Source organism: Podarcis raffonei, chromosome 5 (genome assembly GCF_027172205.1).
Source record: "Podarcis raffonei isolate rPodRaf1 chromosome 5, rPodRaf1.pri, whole genome shotgun sequence".
NCBI lineage: Eukaryota > Metazoa > Chordata > Lepidosauria > Squamata > Lacertidae > Podarcis > Podarcis raffonei.
This window is the reverse complement of record NC_070606.1, coordinates 5837764-5857494: the sequence shown is the minus strand read 5'-3', so window position 1 is coordinate 5857494 and position 19731 is coordinate 5837764. Positions and strand designations below refer to the sequence as shown.

Genomic DNA, 19731 nt, shown 5'->3' with positions numbered 1-19731 from the left:
GAGATGCATTTTAAATAAAAGCACACATTCTACTCATGTAGAAACACCAGGCAGGCCCCACAAATAACCCAGAGATGCATTTTAAATAAAAGGACACATTCTACTCATATAAAAACACACTGATTCCCAGACCGTTTGTGGGCACATTTAGAAGGCAATTGGGCCAGATCCGGCCCCTGGGCCTTAGTTTGCCTACCCATGAACTAGGGGCGAATGAATGTGCAAGATCCACTTTTACAAAGACCCATTGATCACAATGGAAGTTTTCAGTGTATAGCAAAGCGTGTTCTCTCTAACAGAGAGCACGTGTTGCGGTTGGGGGAACAGGCCACTCTGTCATGACTAGGCAAATTTGGTATGGAACCCTAGCCTTAAGGGGTTAATTGGGTTGCTGGGGAATTTTGGTTCTTGCCAATTCGGAGGAGGGGTCAGAGGCTTTAAATATAGGGGCCAGACGATGGGACGTCCTCTTGGCCGTTTTGCACCGGATCACCCGCCCTCCCTCCCTTTCATAGGGTGGTTTTTTGCTCGCTTGACCTTGCTATGCCTGTCATGGGGTCGTCCGCCTTGGAGCGGGGGCCTGGTAGGAATTTTGCCATTTGGCTGATTGGCTGGTGCCATTTGGTTTTTGCCTACTGCGTAGCAAATCGTCACAACTTGTAAGGTTGGCGGTTAGGCATTGGTTAAATTGGTGCTTGGAGGGATAAGTGCCTATCCCTCCAAATGATGCGGAAAGGGAATTCCGTTAAAGGAATCCAGGGGCTTGCCATTCTTTTCGTCCTTGTCCGTGGAGCCGGACTTGGGCCGTGCAAGCCCCATAGGAACATGAGGGTGAGAGGTGAGGGTCTGATTCCCAGCTTCATTTCTCACCCAATACTTGTTTCCCACGCTGGCTTCCGTTGGTGTCCAGAAGGGCCAGCTCTGTCCTTGGGGGGCAAGGACAGATAGTCATAACCAATGCCTAAGCAACCACTCACATTTTTGGTATTTGAATAAAGTTGTGGCCAAAAATTATGCCAAAAACCTTAAACAAAAATTGAAGTGTGAAGTGTGAATTATTTTGGGGGGTGGCACTGTGGGACTCAACACGCAACTGCTTTATACAAAGTGGGAGTTGTCATGCTATCAATGTCAAGCAATTGCCACCCATCTGGAACCACCATGAGCTGGTGATTTCCAGGAAGCAGGAAGCCAGCCTGGCTTGTGTTTTAACATGCTAAATTCAGGGGTCCCTTGTTTGGCACAGTTTTAACTCCCCCAACCTTGACTGAGTCTTACTTTGATTAGACTCAGGAATATAGGGGAATGTGGCCCTCCACAAATGCATGACAGTACTTTGGCACTCAGAATTTGGGAGGCACTTCAGAGATAACGAGGGGAAAACATGAAAAGGGGGGGCATTTTGACAAAGGAACCCAGAGGGCTTGCTTCCCATAGCACACTTTAGCACCTTGCACCATAGCTGTCAACCTTCCCTTTTTTTGTGGGAAATTCCCTTATGCCATTGCCATTTCCCGCTGCTTCCTGCTGCTACCCCGGATTGTTAGATATCCCATAGACTGTCCCCAGGACAGGTGAGGCTGCTGATCCCTTATTTTCAAATCTGAAAGTTGACAGCTATGCCTTGCACCACCCTACATCCTTGAAGCAGCCTGAAGATGCAGAGTGAGGCCACTTTCTTTAGACCCTCTGCACCATGGGAAGACTGGCCTACCTAAAGCTGCTCACCATAGGGAGAAAATGTGAGAGTTTTCTTATCCATTAGATGAAGCTGCATTAAAATTGAGCCTTATTGGCCAAAGGCTATGAGGGAGGGCCATTAGCTTAGCTCTGAATGTTAAATCCCCAGCATCTCCAGGGAAGTCCAGCAGACTCACCTGTGGACTGTTGGTCTGACTTTGTACAGGGCTGTTTTTATAATGTAGAATTACATATCGGAATTAGGCTTCTTTTGCTGCTGTACTGAGTCTCTAACGTAAATAAGGAGCATCAAGCTTGGGCACAGGATCATCTTACAACAACTAGAGTAATGGTGGCTGAAACAGACACATTTTGTAAAAATGAAACTTGTGAGACAGACTTTTTAAAAAAAATATATTTATTAAGATTTTCGAATTTAATACAATACAAAAAAACATAAAGTCAAAAAGAAAAAAAAGAAAAACAAAAAGCAGAAAAAATTAAAAACACATCAAGTTCACAAAATCTATTTTTCAATAACATATTTCCCTGACCTCCTCATACCCCCCTTTCTTGTATTCCAATTCAAATTGTTAATTCAGCAAATCCTTATCCATAATTTTTAACCTATTTCTATGCTTAATTTAACATATTATTATTTTACTTTTTCTCTCATTCATTTCCTCAATTTATTTTTGCTAACCTTATTTTCCTTTGATTTAGTCCGTTTTAAAACAAACCAATTTTACCTTATCCAAACTTCAACATCAACACTTGTACCTCAATACACATTCTTAAGACATTCTTTCTAAAGTCGACCCAGGTTCCCTTCCACGAATTTCCCAAATTTCATACACATTACCAAAACAAAATGAAAGTAAAAATACATTATAATTATGTACCCTTGTGAGACAGACTTCAATAGGCGTTTGGAAACCTTTTTGGTGTGATTTCTGGAACATCTTGAGGCAAGCTGCAGATACACCACAAGCCCATGTTCTATTTATGTAACTTTTCTAAATTTATAACAAATCTTGCATATGTTTGGTATTCTTTTTAAAGATATGAAAACAGATGTGTATCATATCAGCCACTGATATAACTTTCGATGAAAAGGGGGTAAAGCCATCTCAATAGACAGAATTCTGGGCAGTCCAGCTGGGAACCCCATTGAGTACTGGAAACTTGCCTAAAATGAATGAGTTTGACATGAAATATTTTGTTTGGGGCCACTTCCCTCGCACAGTTTATCACCTAAAACAACAAGGGGTAGGGGGAGATTTAAAAGAATGTGCTATTATAGAGAAAACTATTTTCAAAACAAAGCTGTCAAGTTATATATATATATATGTTCATATGGTACCAGAACGCTCTGCTTTTGATTATTTTTACAAGTACATTCTTTTTAAAGGAGCAGATTACACTGTATAATGAACCATGCATTTAAGCACAACTTCTCGATCAAAGGCCCCTTTATGTATTCAGGAGGGATTACAATTCTCCCTGATCCCTCGGAAAACAAATTTACAATATTAAAAGTTTTCTCCAGCTAAGTTATTCACGTAAAGTGAAGCCTATAAAGTGTTGGTGTAGCCCCAAGTGAAGGGAGGAGGGGGAAAAAACAATATACGTAGGTGATGCACTATGACAAGCTTCTGGCATTGATTGCATCTTTGAATTAGAGGCGTTTTTGAGAGCGTGTTGATTCCTGATCTTGAGCACTCCCAGCTTTAGATATTAAATGCATTGTTCTTTGTGAACTTGGAGCTTTTCATGGAGTGACGTGATGAACTTTATGTCCCGTGCAGAGCAAAAGATAACAATCAAAGCAGCCTCCCAAAACTCATCCCTTGGCTGCCTCCCTCCCCACTGAAGCAAACAGAGGAACTTTTGCCTGCAGTTGCTCTGTGGGAGCAGAGGGGCAGTTGCAGACCTCCAGAGTCGAGGCAGCGTGTTTTTCTCCAGGTTTTTCTGCTTAATCAGGTGGTGGCAGAAGACTCTTGTTAGTTAACCTTCCAAATGAACCAAGTTCATGAAACGCTTGATATTTCTGTGATAGTTCAGGTACAACAACAAAGGGCCTTGCTGTGCAGGAGGAACCTTAATTTGTCAGGCTGGAGATGGTGTCCAGGATTCAGTTGACCTGGAAGGGAGGATGGGCAGATAGGCAGGTGTGGACTATGGAAATGTGGAGTGGGAGCTGATATGTACAGGAATCCACATTCTCATGTTCAGCTGCATGATGTAATGTTCAAAAAGGGCCTTGCAGCACTTTACGCACAGCTGGAAATTATGACTCTCCCTATGGGAGATTCCTTTTTAAAGATAGTTGGATTCTGGTCTGTATCAAATTTGCATATATTTGTTCCTAAAAATCCATTCCACCCTGTTTCCGTATTTATCTGCAACTTACCTTTTTTTATTTAAAAAATGCATGCAAAATCCTATTTGATTTTTTTAAAGAATATTTAAATACAGTCGTAATTACCTATCTTGTTGCAGAACGCATATTGAAATAATTTTATCTTAATGGATGCATTTCTAAATATGTTTTATCCTAAAACATTTTGAACCAAGACTTGTGGTCCGCACATTAGTCCGGGAGGAGTGAGACAGGTCGGTCCACACTGGAATCCACACAAATGGAATTTCTTAACCAATTTGATCCTTAACACAGAGAAGGAGCAAGAGTCGAATGACTCTGAATTTTAGAACTTGTGCGGCATGTTGAAAGTGCTAAAAGTGCTGAGAGATAAATGAAGGAGATTCTTCTTGAACGAAACAGGCTTACTTACCATGTCTCTCTCTCTCTCCTGCCACAAACAGCAACAGCTCTACATTGGCTCAGCTGTTGGCGTTTCACAGCTTCCCTTGCACCGCTGTGATGTGTATGGCAAAGCATGTGCAGAGTGCTGCCTTGCTAGGGACCCATACTGCGCCTGGGATGGTGCCTCGTGCTCTCGTTACTTTCCCACCGCTAAGAGGTAAGGCTGGATTTGAGTGTCTTTCCACTTCTCCATCAAGGTTCTCACCTGATTCCCTAAGTGACATTTTCAAGCAGTAGTGAGCACCATGGTGGGACAGCAGCACACACCTGACTGTCGGCCACCTGCATTGCTGTGGGGTGTCTGTGGCATGGCATGAGGCAAATGCACTGGTGGAGCCAATCCGTCAGGCTTTCCATCTGACCACCACTTAGCCCTGTGACCAGCAATCAGGTGAGTGCTGCTGCCCCATCATCCACTACTGGTTTCAAGTGATACCCGGGTTCTGCTTAGACCCTTGGTTCCAAAACTTTCCCCCTACGGACCACATGAAAATTGCCAAAAAAAACCATGGCAGATCGCTTCATGATTTTTCTGCCCATTGTAGCAGTGTGCTGTGCTAAGTGCTGTATGATTCTTAGTTCTATTTTTAATTGTCATTTTTATTTTTTATATTCTATTGTGCTACAACAGGAATTCCGCAGAAGAATGCATAGAAATAAGCAACACAGTGAACATGGAATTAATAATCAATATAAATATTCAGTGTGCATCTTCAACCACTGATCCCTGGACACATTATGAACCACCACAATTTGGGAACTCCTGGCTTAGACTGTGGCCACATTCAGGTGTTCACCTGAACACAAGAAGGCTTCACCTGGGAATGGAGGCAGGGGTGCTCATTGAAGTCTTGCGCCAATGAGTCTGGCTGCGCAGGCTCCACTTCTGGTCTTTGCATGTTTAGCGCAAAGGTCTGAAGACTGTTTCTGAGCATGCTCTGTTGGACACCTGGGAGCCCTGTCTAGTCAGGGTTCCAGATCACTCAGACTTTTCACTTAGAAACCATCTTCAGACCTAAGCATGCAACTATCTGGAGAGGAGTCTGTGCACCTGAGGAGATTGGATCAATCCCCTCATGCACGTCCGTGAGAACTTCCAGAGATAAAGCCTTCCTGTGCTGAAGCAAATTCCTGAACACACCATTCATGGTGGCATCCATCTATCTTGAAAGACAATGGAGAAGTCCACCTTTGGAGGTGAAGTCAAACCATTGGGAGGTTGCAGTGCCTGATGTGTCAGTAGAGAGACATGTTTTGTTGCAGTTTGTCTGTTCATATTGAGCCTACAAATGACTTTAGCAGGTTTCCTAATTAGTATAAATTTTCCCCATATTTGTGCGTGGGGCTAGATCCATGGGTATAACCCTAGCTCACTGATGTAAAAAGCCACTGGGTTGTATTCAGCTACGTTTCAGCAGCAAACCTACTGAAAGCAATGGGCCTAAGTTGGCCATGTCTGTGAATTTCAGTGGGTCTAAGTAGTACTTATACTGAATACAGCCTAATATATCTTTTAGATTTATCTAATATATCTTTTAGATTTTGACTAAATCCAAAGAAGCTTCACTGAATACAACAGATGCCAGGGGTGAAAAATGTGAGGGTTTTTCCTGGCTCCTTGACTTCTGCTTCCGTGATGAGCTTCCATCATTGTTCAGAGACCTAATCCTCCTTTCTCTCCCCCACAACCCACTTGCCTGACTTCTTATTCCTTCACTGCTTCTTTTCTTCTCCAAGCGAAGTGTTCAGCCTCTTCACAACATCTTTGTTTGCCCTGTTCTTTCTTCTGCTCAAAAGCATCTCTTTTTCATGGGTTGAACAGGGAGTTTTTTGCCACTACTGTTTTGATACAAAGGAAGTGGACAAAGCAAACACAGACATGGTTCTGCTTTCTACAGTACAGATTTTCTTTTTGAAAAGGTACAAAACATTATTAAAGCAAAGAAAGAGAGATCCAGTAGGTGGTTTGGTGTTGCTTAAAGACATGTTGCTATGGGTTGTAATAATAATTTTGGTAGTGATTCAAGCCACTAACTGGTTTTTAACCTAATGTTCTAACCAAGACATATAATTCATCCTATTCTGTGGCAAGCATTGCTTTAGATTTTTTAACCCAAGCACCTGAGGTTTACTTAAATTCTGACTCTAGTTATCAGTACTTCATTGTCCTGCATCACCAAACTGGTGGCCAAGCCATACTGAATAACTATTAACTCATACCTTTTATGCGCATTTTTTCTCTCCCATAGAATCCTGGCAAGTGCCATTTGTTAAGGGTGCTGGGAATTATAGCTCTCCAAGGGGCAAACTACAGTTCCCAGGACACTTGAGGCATACTTTAAAGATATGGCATGTGGTTAAACCACAGGGCCTGGGGCTTGCCGATCAGAAGGTCGGCGGTTCGAATCCCCGCGACGGGGTGAGCTCCCGTTGCTCGGTCCCTGCTCCTGTCAACCTAGAAGTTCAAAAGCACGTCAAAGTGCAAGTAGATAAATAGGTACTGCTCCGGCAGGAAGGTAAACGGTGTTTCCGTGCGCTGCTCTGGTTCTCCAGAAGTGGCTTAGTCCTGCTGGCCACATGACCCGGAAGCTGTCTGCCGGCTCCCTCGGCCAATAAAGCGAGATGAGCACCGCAACCCCAGAGTCAGTCACGACTGGACCGAATGGTCAGGGGTCCCTTTACCTTTACCTTTATGTACGCAACAGTCTAGAATGGAGATGCTTAGCCTTTTTTTGGCAGCCTCCCTTGGTCACATTCCAGTAGCAGGTGTTGCCAGAAATGGGTGTCCCACACAGGCTCACAGCCCCCCAACTCCCAGTTGATCCATGCAGATCATCTGAAGAGGACAGTTATTGCCCCCTTCTCAGTCATCAGTAGGTTTAATTTGCACTGTGTCTACTTAATATTTTTAAAAGATTTTGTTGCCATAAAAACCAGTGGGGTTTTGGTTATCAAGAAGGGGGAGTAACCATTTGAGGGAGTGGATCTTCCCTGGGCCAGATGTTAGCTACCTGTAGCCTGGGTACCTCTGAATCACCACTGAGGAAATGAAATAATCTAAAGAAACTGGGTTAGAGAAATCTTGGCTGATCTCACTTTCTCTGAGAAGATGCCGCATTTGAGATTGGCCTGCGTACATGCCACACACTGAAAGTGCATTTGAAGCGTGTTATTTATCTCAAAAGGGACGCAGGTGGCGCTGTGGGTTAAAGCCTCAGCGCCTAGGACTTGCCGATCGAAAGGTCGGCGGTTCAAATCCCCATGGCGGGGTGTGCTCCCGTCGCTCGGTCCCAGCGCCTGCCAACCTAGCAGTTCGAAAGCACCCCCAGGTGCAAGTAGATAAATAGGGACCGCTTACCAGCGGGAAGGTAAACGGTGTTCCGTGTGCTGCGCTGGCTTGCCAGATGCAGCTTGTCACGCTGGCCACGTGACCCGGAAGTGTCTCCGGACAGCGCTGGCCCCCGGCCTATAGAGTGAGATGAGCGCACAACCCTAGAGTCTGGCAAGACTGGCCCGTACGGGCAGGGGTACCTTTACCTTTACCTTTATTTACCTCAAAGAGTTGTGTGCTTGTCATTTGATACAGGTTGCTAGGAGGTGTAACTCTGAGAGGGGAAGGCTGCAGCGCCCAGAATTACTGGAGGGAAGGAATGTGTTTTGAATGTGCTTTAATGGCATTGTGTGCACATGGCCGTACTCTAGATTGAAGGAAGCCATGGCTCCCTGGTGCGCACACCGAACTCTCCTGAATCCAACTGCCTGCATCTCAGACACTTAATTTAGTTGAAATCAATACCCCTCAGGGCCTTGGCTACTGCAGCAACAATGCTCACTTGGGTTGAAATTATTGACTTCTGAATGCGAACACTGACAGAAAGTGGTTTGGATTGTTGTTGACAAAAGGAATGGATCATTTCCTTCAAGCATCCATATCTCTGGGTGACATCTCTCTCTGAATATACCTAATAATATCCCTCGCGTTGTCTGGTTGACCCATTTGCTTTCCTGACAGAGGCCTCCAGCAGGAGAAACTTCCCCAAATTGTTTTAAGCCACCAATTCAGTTTCTGTGGGTCAGACTGCCCTTCTAAAGTATCCCCCCCTTTTATATATATATTAAAAAATACAGTGAATTAATGCAATGGAGATTTACTGGTTTCTCTAATATGTTTCCTTTAGACGCACTAGACGACAAGATATCCGAAATGGTGATCCTCTGACTCACTGCTCTGACTTACAGCATCGTGGTAAGACGCTTGATCATTACGTGATCCTTACTCAGCCAAAGGAAAGGGTCGGGAATGGAACCAGAGCAAATCTATTCCTCTTTAGGAAAACAAGCATAACAGCCTCCAATGTATGCTTACTTGGAAGTCTAGCCCACTGAATTCAAAAGGAGTGCTTTTTTCTGGGGGTACGCAGGGGGACGCATACCCCTAAACATTTTGTGAATCTTTGTACTTTTGTCCATTTACTGTATTTATTTTTTCCCGATTTGAACTATAAAATGGTGATTTTCTTGAGTCAAAATGAGAGTACCTGGTGCCGGATTTATGTATAAGCTAAACAAGTTATAGCTTAGGGCCCCACTCTTTTGGGGGCCCCTAAAAAAATTTAAAGGGGAAAACAACTGGATGTACATTTCCAAAATATAAGATAAAAAACAAATAAAATAAAACCTACACACAGCAACAGTGGCAAATGGCTTTAGATACCTATTAGGTCCATAAACTACCATATAGCATATATACTAACTTCTTTTTAACACCACAGCTGCAGCCGATACGCTGCACAATCGAACGAAGTTCCAAGTAGCTTTATTGTACAAGGTCAATGGGGCTAGGACAATTCCGAGGAGCTGAAGGACCCCTTTAACGATCCTCCTCCACCCTCAGCAGTGGTTTTTTTTTTGTCTTTTTGTTTTTGTATTATCGGTCACTCGATGTTTTAAATCCCTTGTCGCTTCTGTTATCTCTTTTTTTCCCCCCCTGTAAGTATTTGCACAGGACGATATCCACCTTTACCTCCCCACCCCCATTTTATGTTGTTATTTCTATGTATATCATGCCATGGCCACACGGCTAATGCAATAAAAACTATTGATTGATATAGCATATAGTCAACACAAAAAAACAGCGACAATTTGCTGTTGACAAAGGACAGTTGGACATACAAAGGGCCCTGTTACTTTCAGTAGCTTAGGGCCTCATCAAACCTAGATCCGGCCCTGAGAGTACCCATAAACATTTTTTTAGGGGGAAAAAGCCCTGCTCTTGAGTAAATGTGTGTACAATTGTAGCCTAAAGCTGCAGTGCTTTGATTGCAATGGCTGCACTGCAGGGGGTTGGATTAGATGACCGTCATCATATGATTCTATGATATACATATGTAGGAATAACTCCTATTGAAGATGAAGAATTTGCTTCTGAGTAGACACATAGACACACTTACCAGTACTATTGCGCTGTAAGTAAATGTAAGTGCCCTAATTTACAGCTTACTAAATTTTTGCTCATTCGTTTTACTAATAAACTTTTTTTCCCCCTGCATGATTTCCCCTAATACATGCAATTTTGTACGTATCTTTTGGTTAACAAATGCAAACTGGATGGGGTTGCATTACAATGTGGAGAAATGGTTTATGTTTACTTAGGAGTAGGTCCATTCAGTTGCTGCAATTCTATGCATATCTGGGAACATGCCCCACTGAATTCAGTGGGACTTACTTCCAAGTAAACATGCTGGTTCTGGGCCTCTGCTTTATTCAGTTGCCTTAGTTATAGGCCGATAGTACAAAAATCTTGTACTTTGTTAAGGTGGTATAACCAGGGTATTGTAGCCCCAAAGCCAGAGTTTTTCACCTTTTTATGGCTGGAGTATTAATAATTTCCATAAATGTTTTGTGAATTTTTATCATGGGGCCAAAATGCCGTCCTGACTGCTCAGGATGTTGCTTTAGAGCTGCCTGATTTCTGCATTATTAAGGAGTTAGGCTGATTTGCAGCCCATGACGAGGAAACGATTTCTAAGCAGTTCATTATGTTCAGCCATAACGCTGACTTTAAAATGAGCCCTACTGCCTGATAGAAAAGTAGGAAGTGGCAAAGTTCCTCCACGTGCTTTGACTGCAGAAGGAAGGTCATAGGATCAACTCTTGGCAACTCCAGTGAAAAGGAGGCAAGGATGGAAAAGATCTGGGCATGAAATCTTGGAGTGATGCTGCTCTTCTGAGAGGGTGTTTCTGGGCTGCATAGACCAGTGGCCCCACCTGGCATTGCATGTCTGTGGGCTCTGTTGATGCCAGCCTTCTACAATGCATGTTGAACTTGCACCCTTCGTATCTGCAAAGGGTGGGGGACTGAATGATGCAGTCAGACCTTCCTCTAGAGGAAGAAATGCCCTCGTCTACCACCTTACAAGGAAGATGATCCCCTCTGAAACGAGCTTGCTTGGCACCAAGCCATGTAATAATAATAATAATAATAATAATAATAATAATAATAATAATAATATACTTTTTATTTGTGCCCCACCCTCCCCAGCCAAGACTGGGCTCAGGTTGGCTAACAACCAATAATAAAAACAAGTTGATTAAAATACAATTTAAAAGATTAAGATACAAATTAAAACATTAGGGTGCAATCTCTTCAGAGGAGGAGAAAGGAAAAAGGGGGAGGGAATCAAACTGATTCTAAGCCAAAGGCCAGGCGGAGCAACTCTGTCTTACAGGCCCTGTGGAAAGAAATCAGATCCCGCAGGTCTCTGGTCTCATGAGACAGAGCGTTCCACCAGGCCGGGGCCAGTGTTGAAAAGGCCCTGCCTCTGGTTGAGGCTAATCTGACTTCCTTAGGGCCCGGGACCTCTAGGGTGTTGCTATTTATGGACCTTAAGGTCCTCCGTGGGACATACCAGGAGAGGCGGTCCCGTAGGTACGAGGGTCCTAGGCCGTATAAAATGCAATGCAGTTCTGTGCTCACCTACTCACAAGTAAGTCCACTGAATTCATTGAGGAAAGTGAGGCTAGAGGGTTGCAGCCTAACTGGGGTGAGTTGGTTAAAGCAACCAGCAAGCTTGTGTTGGTTCCACAGTGGTTCACTCGGGTTGTTGATTGATAGCTGCTTGTCGCTCTTCATTTTGCTTGTATTGGGGCAGTTAAATAGCACTATAAAGTATATGGTTATTGATTTAAAATTCCCAGGACACGCACAGGATGGGACATAAACCATTTTCCCCAGTTTGCCAGTTATTCACATTCCAGTACAGTACAGGAGTGGAAAATACAGCTTTTGATCTTATGCAGCACTGCCCTCTACTGGAGAGATGCCGCTATTCCTGGTTTTATGCTAGACATAGAGTCTGACTAGATAATCCTTCATGTGCAGGCAATAGAAAAAAAGTGAGACAGATACAAGATAGATATGTTCTTTGTTGTTGTTTAGTCGTGTCTGACTCTTCGTGACCCCATGGAGCAGAGCACGCCAGGCACTTCTGTCTTCCACTGCCTCCCGCAGTTTGGTCAAACTCATGTTAGTAGCTTCGAGAACACTGTCCAACCATCTCTTCCTCTGTCGTCCCCTTCTCCTTGTGCCCTCCATCTTTCCCAATATCAGGGTCTTTTCCAAGGAGTCTTCTCTTCTCATGAGGTGGCCAAAGTATTGGAGCCTCAGCTTCAGGATCTGTCCTTCCAGTGAGCACTCAGGGCTGATTTCCTTCAGAATGAAGAGGTTTGATCTTCTTGCAGTCCATGGGACTCTCAAGAGTCACCACAGATATGGATTGTGGCTAATGTCTTGCACACACCCCTTCCCAAACCGAGAGGGAGCACACTGGATGCATAGTAAACAGGAATGGGCAGACAGACAGCTCTTGTGTAGACACAATATTTTTAAAGCACATTTGAAGCACATTTCCCACCCACTCAAAGAAATCTGGTCACTGTAGTTTATCCACCACAAAGTTTATCCACAACCCTTAACAAACTATTGGGCCCATAATTCTTAGAGGAAGAGAATGTGCTGTGGATGTGCTTTAAAGTTGTAGAGTGTACACAGCCCAATAAGACTCTGTTCTGCTGCCGTTAGAAACAAAGTTTTCCATGTTGCTGTTCATTCCCAATCCCCTGACACAATGCTTCTCAAATAGAACCATTTCTAAGATGAAACTCAAAGTCGTTCTGCTCAACCCCCTATTGAGGAAGTATTCCATTTATTTGCTGGGAATCAAGTTATCACAACCCAAAGAGAAAAGAAAACCGGAACAATTCATTTCTTATTGATTTGTTGTCTGTTGATGACTTGATATTTCATTTTTACAAGCTGGGTGGCAATAATTCATTTTATTCACCCCCACCCACCCACCCACCACCCACACACTTGCGTCTGGATGGCTGCATGTTGTTAATGTACGATTCCTGTGTCAACATCAGAGCAACTGGCCTGCCAGCTTTTTTCCTTTTGGCACCACAGTTTAGCAAACAGCTTTTTTGTTTGCTAGATTAGTGCACAGCCAACATGAAGTCAAACAAGACTTGACAATGGATTATACTGCAAGAGGCTCTTAGTCACATATCCCTCATTTCTAGAACAAACAAACAAAAATGGGGTTCTGTAAAGATTCTGAACCTCAAGCAAACCCACCACCACCACCAAAACACCAATCTTAATCAAAGTAACCTTGCGCGATCTAAACCCTCTTGGGCATTGCTGAGGCCTCTGTTGCCCATTGCAGCACAAAAAATGTTCAGCAATCCCATGACACACTTTAGAGTAATCCATTTATTTTCCTGGGCTCTCGTCTAACAATGTGCCCTCTGTGGCAGCCTAAGAGCCATGAGCAGAGGGGAAATGAACATTAACACCTTTTCAAAATGTTTGCCCAAGAGGGCTAGTATTGTGGACTCGGAAGCAGTTTTCAGGCTTTGGCGTAAGGAGGAAATTGTCCTGCTTCTTGGGCAACCGATTTCGCAAGTAGAAAAACATACAGCACATGGTGTAAAACAGCCTTTCTGTTTTTGCTTATCCTTTCTTGTGTATTTGCTCCCAATAGTTATTGGGCCATTGCAATTTAAATCCCATTTTAAAAAGGGGGGGCGGTTAAAATGAAGTCTTGAAATCTTAGACCTTAATGCCTTTGTGGTGCTGAAGCAGAAGCAACTGCCATATAAATCGAAAGGCAAGCCAACGTTTCTTGCAAATTGATGGATAACTTGAAAACAATGTTGTTACAAAAAGGAAGTAATTCATTTCACTTTCTTTCACTCGTCCGCAAGGTCTGGTTTATTAGGCTTGTTATGTTTCCATAAATTATTACGGCTTACAAGAGGAAATGATTAATTGAATAATGTTTCCACAAAAACAAGATTTCTGGTCATTAACAGCTGCAGCAGCAAACTGCAGTGCCATATAACCTAAACACACTTCGGTGTTTTATTTTATTTTTGAAAGCCTTACATTTTATGGCTTTATGTTGAAGTAGATCATAGACCTCTTGAGGCACAATTAGATCTTCTGACACCACACCCAAACTATTGAAAACTTGTTCACCCATTTGAAAAAATATCTCATCTTTTAAGCCAATGAAATGAAGCTAAGGGATAAAGTGAGTCAACTTGTGCCATGAATTAATATATTTGTTTTTAAAAATCTTTGTCATATAATAATTAATTAATGCCCAAGTATGTGGGGTTTTTTTTATCTATATAATTGACTCCCATTTAAGAAAAGAGCATGCTTAGGACTAGTGCAGTCATTCCTGATGGTTTAGTAATACATAAATGAGTTAAAATATCCTCTGGGATCATGTACTCCCTCCCCTCTCCCTTCTGGGACACAAATTCAGGAAGGTCAGGGCTGGACCATGTCAGCCTGAGGTGACTCAGGACCAGAAGCTCAGTGACAAGCCAATAGCTGGGCCCAAAGAGCGAGTCAGGACTGAAGAAGAGGCAAGACCAGAAAGACACATGACCTGGAGGCTGTGCACATGTTGTCTTTTCCCCTGGCTCCAGTCTACTCCCACTGCTGGCTCAGGATTTGGTCTACACATGACATTTCCCTGTCGTTTATTGAGATATACTATTGTTCTAGGTGGTTTCCCTCAAACCAGCTTCAACCCGAAAGGGAAACTCAAGCCATGTTCCGTTAAGCCAAGGTGTGTACGTTTGAGACAGTCGCTGTCCATGCACAGGTGACAGCTGGGGAGGTTGCAGGGGTGGGGAAGCCAAGCAGGTAACGTGCATCAGGTGGAGACATCCCCACTCTGGTGTACACACCAGCAGCAGGCTAATGCAACTTGACATGTAGACGGGGAAACAGCGTTGCTGTGTTTTGAACCGCTAATCTGTACATATCCTGAGTCAGACTGTCAGTTCCATATCACTCTGTATCACCTGCTCTGATCTGCAGTGGCTTTCCAGGGTTTGAGGTGGCTGTCTCTCTCAGTCCTACCTGGAGATGCCTGGGATTGAACGTAGGAGCTTGAGCCTGACAAGCTGTCCCACTGTGCTGCAGCCCAGGGACGCACCAGATGTCTTCATTGGTCAAGAAAGTCTCAGCTGGACCAGGAAGCCCTTTCTACTCCTTCCTGCCCAGGCTAGCCTGGGTGGGCAGAGTCGAGCCAGGGCCTGACGTTCAGTTCTTCTAGTAACATTCAGATGTCCTTGCTTTTCCTTCCTTGTTCCCTGCAGATAATCCAAGTGGACATGGGCTGGAAGAGAAGATCATCTATGGAGTGGAGAACAGCAGCACGTTCCTGGAATGCAGCCCCAAATCCCAGCGTGCTCTGGTCTATTGGCAATTCCAGAAGCAAAATGATGACCGAAAGGAAGAGGTATGGGCTCTTGAAAGTGCATCCCAGGACGTGTTCCATCTCTCTGGCCCAGTTCTCAAGAATCTGGGACCCATGGGTCTCAGCTGTGGCACTTCAGGATTGTAGCAGCAGGACTCACATGATAAAATGTTCCTGCTTACTACAACAACAACACCCCTCCCCCCCAAAAAAAAACCCCACATCTACATAGATGAGATGTCAGGGAGAAAGGCTATAGCCTAGCTTCCTCCCTGACATGTTGCTGGGCCCTTTAAAAAATAAATAGAAATAAAGCAAAATTCAGTTTTGTGGGGCCCCATCTTCTGTCTGAAATGACCAAGGCACAAGTTTGTAGTTTTATTTCTCCCCCCACCCTGCTTCTTGCTCACTTTCCCCCCCTAAGAAAGCAGAAGAGTTGAGTGTGGAAACATCCAAAGAAATTGGGCTGTTTCCAAACCTGCCAGTTTTAGGAGAGACTGTGGAGGCATTTGGGAGGTGGCAGCTTCTATATCCCTGCCGCAAGGCCCAATATTTACCTCATAAGGAAGAGTGATTAGATGGGCACCAGGTTTAAGATGTCTAGAGAGCCAGACTCTCCCATCCTTATGAGGTAAATAGCTTGAGCTCAGGGACTCAGCTGCTGTGCTAAACCCATTGTTAGTGTAAGCTCTTAAAATTCCTCCATGGCGGTCATTTGTTTTTTGTTTCCATGATGATCTTCACTTCAGGAGCAAAAAGCAATGCCTTTCCCGTGTCCTCAATCTGCGCCATCTTTGCACCTTGCAGCAGCAGCAATACAGAGGGCCTGAGACCCGCATGAGGGTGCTTAGCTTCTGAAGTAATCCCCATGGAAACAAAAAGCTTTCCTGGCCGTTATAGACGGAAATGGTTAAGTGAGGAGTTCGGTGTCTCCGCTCCTGCCCTTGCACAGTTACCTATATAATAATATGGTTGTGCTTTTCATTTCCCCAGGTGCTCTGGGGGATTAGTAGGAATGTAGACATCCTACAAGTCTGGAAGGCCACTTCATCACCTCATTTTTAACAGAATAACCTTTCCCCTGCTGGCTAGACGCCACCTGAGGGTGGGGGAGAGGAAAGAAAGAAAGAAAGAAAGAAAGAAAGAAAGAAAGAAAGAAAGAAAGAGACAGTTAAATGTTATGAATCCAAGGGACATATTTTATTCACAGCTAGAGGTTTTGTATAGTTAAGTTTCTAAAAGCTCATTATGTGAGGGTTGGGTGTGTCCCCCCCCCAAAAAAGGGGGTGGTGGGAAGAATAGAGCATGCTCTGACATGGTACGAAGTAGCATCTGGCATTTGCCCTTCTTTAACCACATGGATAAAGTTGGTGGATTTTATCATTTGTGCAATCCTTCACATGTTCACTCAGAATCAGGCTTACTGGGTTAAGTGGGACTTACTCTCAGGTAGGGACGTGGGTGACGCTGTGGGTAAAACCTCAGCGCCTAGGACTTGCCGATCGCATGGTCGGCGGTTCGAATCCCCGCAGCGGGGTGCGCTCCCGTCGTTCGGTCCCAGAGCCTGCCAACCTAGCAGTTCGAAAGCACCTCCGGGTGCAAGTAGATAAATAGGGACCGCTTACCAGCGGGAAGGTAAACGGCGTTCCGTGTGCGGCTCTGGCTCGCCAGATGCAGCTTGTCATGCTGGCCACATGACCAGGAAGTGTCTGCGGACAGCGCTGGCTCCTGGCCTATAGAGTGAGATGAGCGCACAACCCTAGAGTCTGGCAAGACTGGCCCGTACGGGCAGGGGTACCTTTACCTTTACTCTCAGGTAAGCATACACAGGATTGCAGCTAGTGTATGTGCCTGTGTATGTATTATTTAAAATGTGTACACACACACACATACACACAGTACCCTTTGGCAAAGAAAGAGTAGATGGCAGGCAGGTATCTTCACTAGTCCTTGTCTCCCAAAATGATCTGTGGCCAGGTACCATTACTACATAAGCCGTGGCTGAAAAGTTATTTTGTTTCTTCATTGGCAGTGGGGAAGAGGGAGACATGGTTTCACTTAGAGACCTAGATTTGGACCGGAGAACTCCAGCTCCTGCCCCACATCTCCTAAGCTCCGATTAAACTTTTGAAGTGGGAAGTTGCATGCATGCAGGTCTCATTCACTGCCCTGATTCCCATAGATTCATTTTTGTAGCCATTTGAAATCCTAACATTTTTTTCCTGCCCTGTAACATTTTTTTCTCCATTTCTGAACACTGTAACATACAACGAGGTGTGCTGGGAATTCCATTTCAGGGCAAACAGCCTCACAATATGCTTGGTTGTTTTACCGAGTTCTTGACTAGTTTCAGAGAGCATAATGTTCATCATATTTGGATTCCAATCCCTTCCAAAAAATATTAGAGTAGCATTCTGTTTTTATATCAAAGCACCTCTGTTAGGTAGTTGAGGCTAAGTCACCTAAAGTCTTGTTCAGTGAGCTTCATGGCTGAGTACAGTTTCAAATCCTGGTCCTCTGCTATCCAAGTGTGCTACGTGATGCTGGCACACAGTGTTGAGGCTTTGTGAGAGAGCCGGAGAGGACTATTGAGAACAGTGACCCCTTTCTTTGCCTCCTTGACAGATCAAAGTAGATGATCGCCTGATCCGGACAGAGCAAGGTCTACTGCTGCGGAGCTTGCAGCGGAAGGACTCGGGCATTTACTTCTGCCACGCGGTGGAGCACGGCTTCATGCAAACTCTCCTCAAGGTGACCCTGGAGATCATCGACACGGAGCACCTGGAAGAGCTGCTTCATAAAGAGGAAGAGGGAGATACCTCCAAGATCAAGGAAGCTTCTAACAGCATGACCCCAAGCCAGAAGGTCTGGTACAGGGACTTCATGCAGCTCATCAACCACCCCAACCTCAACACCATGGATGAGTTTTGTGAGCAGGTGTGGAAAAGGGACCGCAAACAACGGCGCCAGAGACCCGCCAATGCCCAGGTGAACACAAACAAGTGGAAGCATCTACAAGAGAACAAGAAAGGCAGGAATAGGAGGACCCATGAATTTGAGAGGGCGCCCCGGAGTGTCTGAGCTACAGTTACCTCTAGGAACTTCATCCAAGTAGAAACTTGCATAGACAAGATAACTGGAAATAAAAATGCAATATACGTGAACTTTCCCCATGGCATTTTATGTGGATGTTTACAAAGAGCTAGGAGGCTCAAACAATTTCCATCTTGTTTGAAATGAACCCAGTTTGTTTGTTAAAAAAACACAAACCACTGACCCTCTACTCTCCAGCATTTTGGGGACATAAGCTTGTTCCGAAACTAACTTATTGTTTCATGGGATCTGCAGCAAGGCTGTCTCAGCAATCCCCTTTGGACTTGAGGTATAAAAGTGTCACCTGCCATTCTGCCATTTTGAAAAAGAATAAAAGAGGGAGGTGCAGAACAGCTCTCATCAGCCATGCTAATTTTCCTGAACTTAACTAAAAACTTGCATGGACCTTTATCCAGCTGATGAACACCTTCCCACGTGGTTGTACACATGACTGTTTTTTGTCCCCCCCCCCCTTTTCTGGTCTACAAGTCCTCTTGTTTAGATATGTACTGGAAGAAGGAAATCAATACTGTGCTTGATTGCTTACTGAAGTCGGAGCGCCATGAACCATTAATTATCTGAAGCAGCAGCAAGTGGAACATTCTGACCTACTACTGATGACACCCCTAACCTTTGACCTAAAGATGTATTTTATTAAAACAATTATTTAAATGTACCACAACCAATATGCAGTCAAAGATAGCTCTTGGTGGGTGGGTGGGGGAGGAAATAGAATAGGCTTTTGTCTGACAATATTCTAATATTCTAATTTTTAATTATTTTAAATAGGGAAAACAAAGGTTTCTGTTGCTCAATTTTAAATGTCTGTTATCAAACATTTGTTCAACACAGTCAGCAAACTCAGCTCCTTGCCAGACATTCTCTATGATGAGTAACTTCCAACCTGATTTATCCTTCCAAACCAAGTTTTTTTCTGGCAAAAGAGTCTGTATTGCATGGACAGATTTTCTTTTTTTTCCTCCCTGATTGTTCAGTATGAAAGACTTCAGCTTGTATAATACTTTGATACAAACAGAAATGGATTGAAGCAATGAAGGGAAACTTGGTTGACTTAAGCTGTATATTTTATTTTTAATTTCAAAAGACTGTGAATAGCATTAAAATATCTCCTCTGCTCATGACCTCATTATGTGGATGGCGAAAACTCAACACTGTAAGATGCAGAATCCATCTGACCTGCTCATACAGTCAATGTCGTGGTTTTCAGATGGCATTCTGGCAGTGCCTGTAATTCTTTGGAGATGTCTAGGGTGTCTCAATGAGAAGAGCTGCACCTGGGTAATATTGGGTATGTATGACACAGAAAGCAAGCATAAAGCCTAACAGACT

At 44.0% G+C, this 19731-nt stretch overlaps 1 protein-coding gene across 2 annotated transcripts in view; it reads left to right on the top strand.

The window, feature by feature from the left end:
* The window catches only part of SEMA3A (semaphorin 3A), a 190362-nt gene extending 170839 nt beyond the window's left edge, over positions 1-19523 (top strand). For both annotated transcript variants that reach the window (XM_053387699.1, XM_053387697.1), the window contains 4 exons: positions 4507-4664; positions 8686-8753; positions 15188-15330; positions 17914-19523. In XM_053387699.1, coding sequence (XP_053243674.1) covers positions 4507-4664; positions 8686-8753; positions 15188-15330; positions 17914-18369 — 825 coding nt within the window. In that variant the 3' untranslated portion in view covers positions 18370-19523. The remainder of the gene's footprint in view (positions 1-4506; positions 4665-8685; positions 8754-15187; positions 15331-17913) is intronic.
* The last annotated feature ends 208 nt before the right edge of the window (positions 19524-19731 follow it).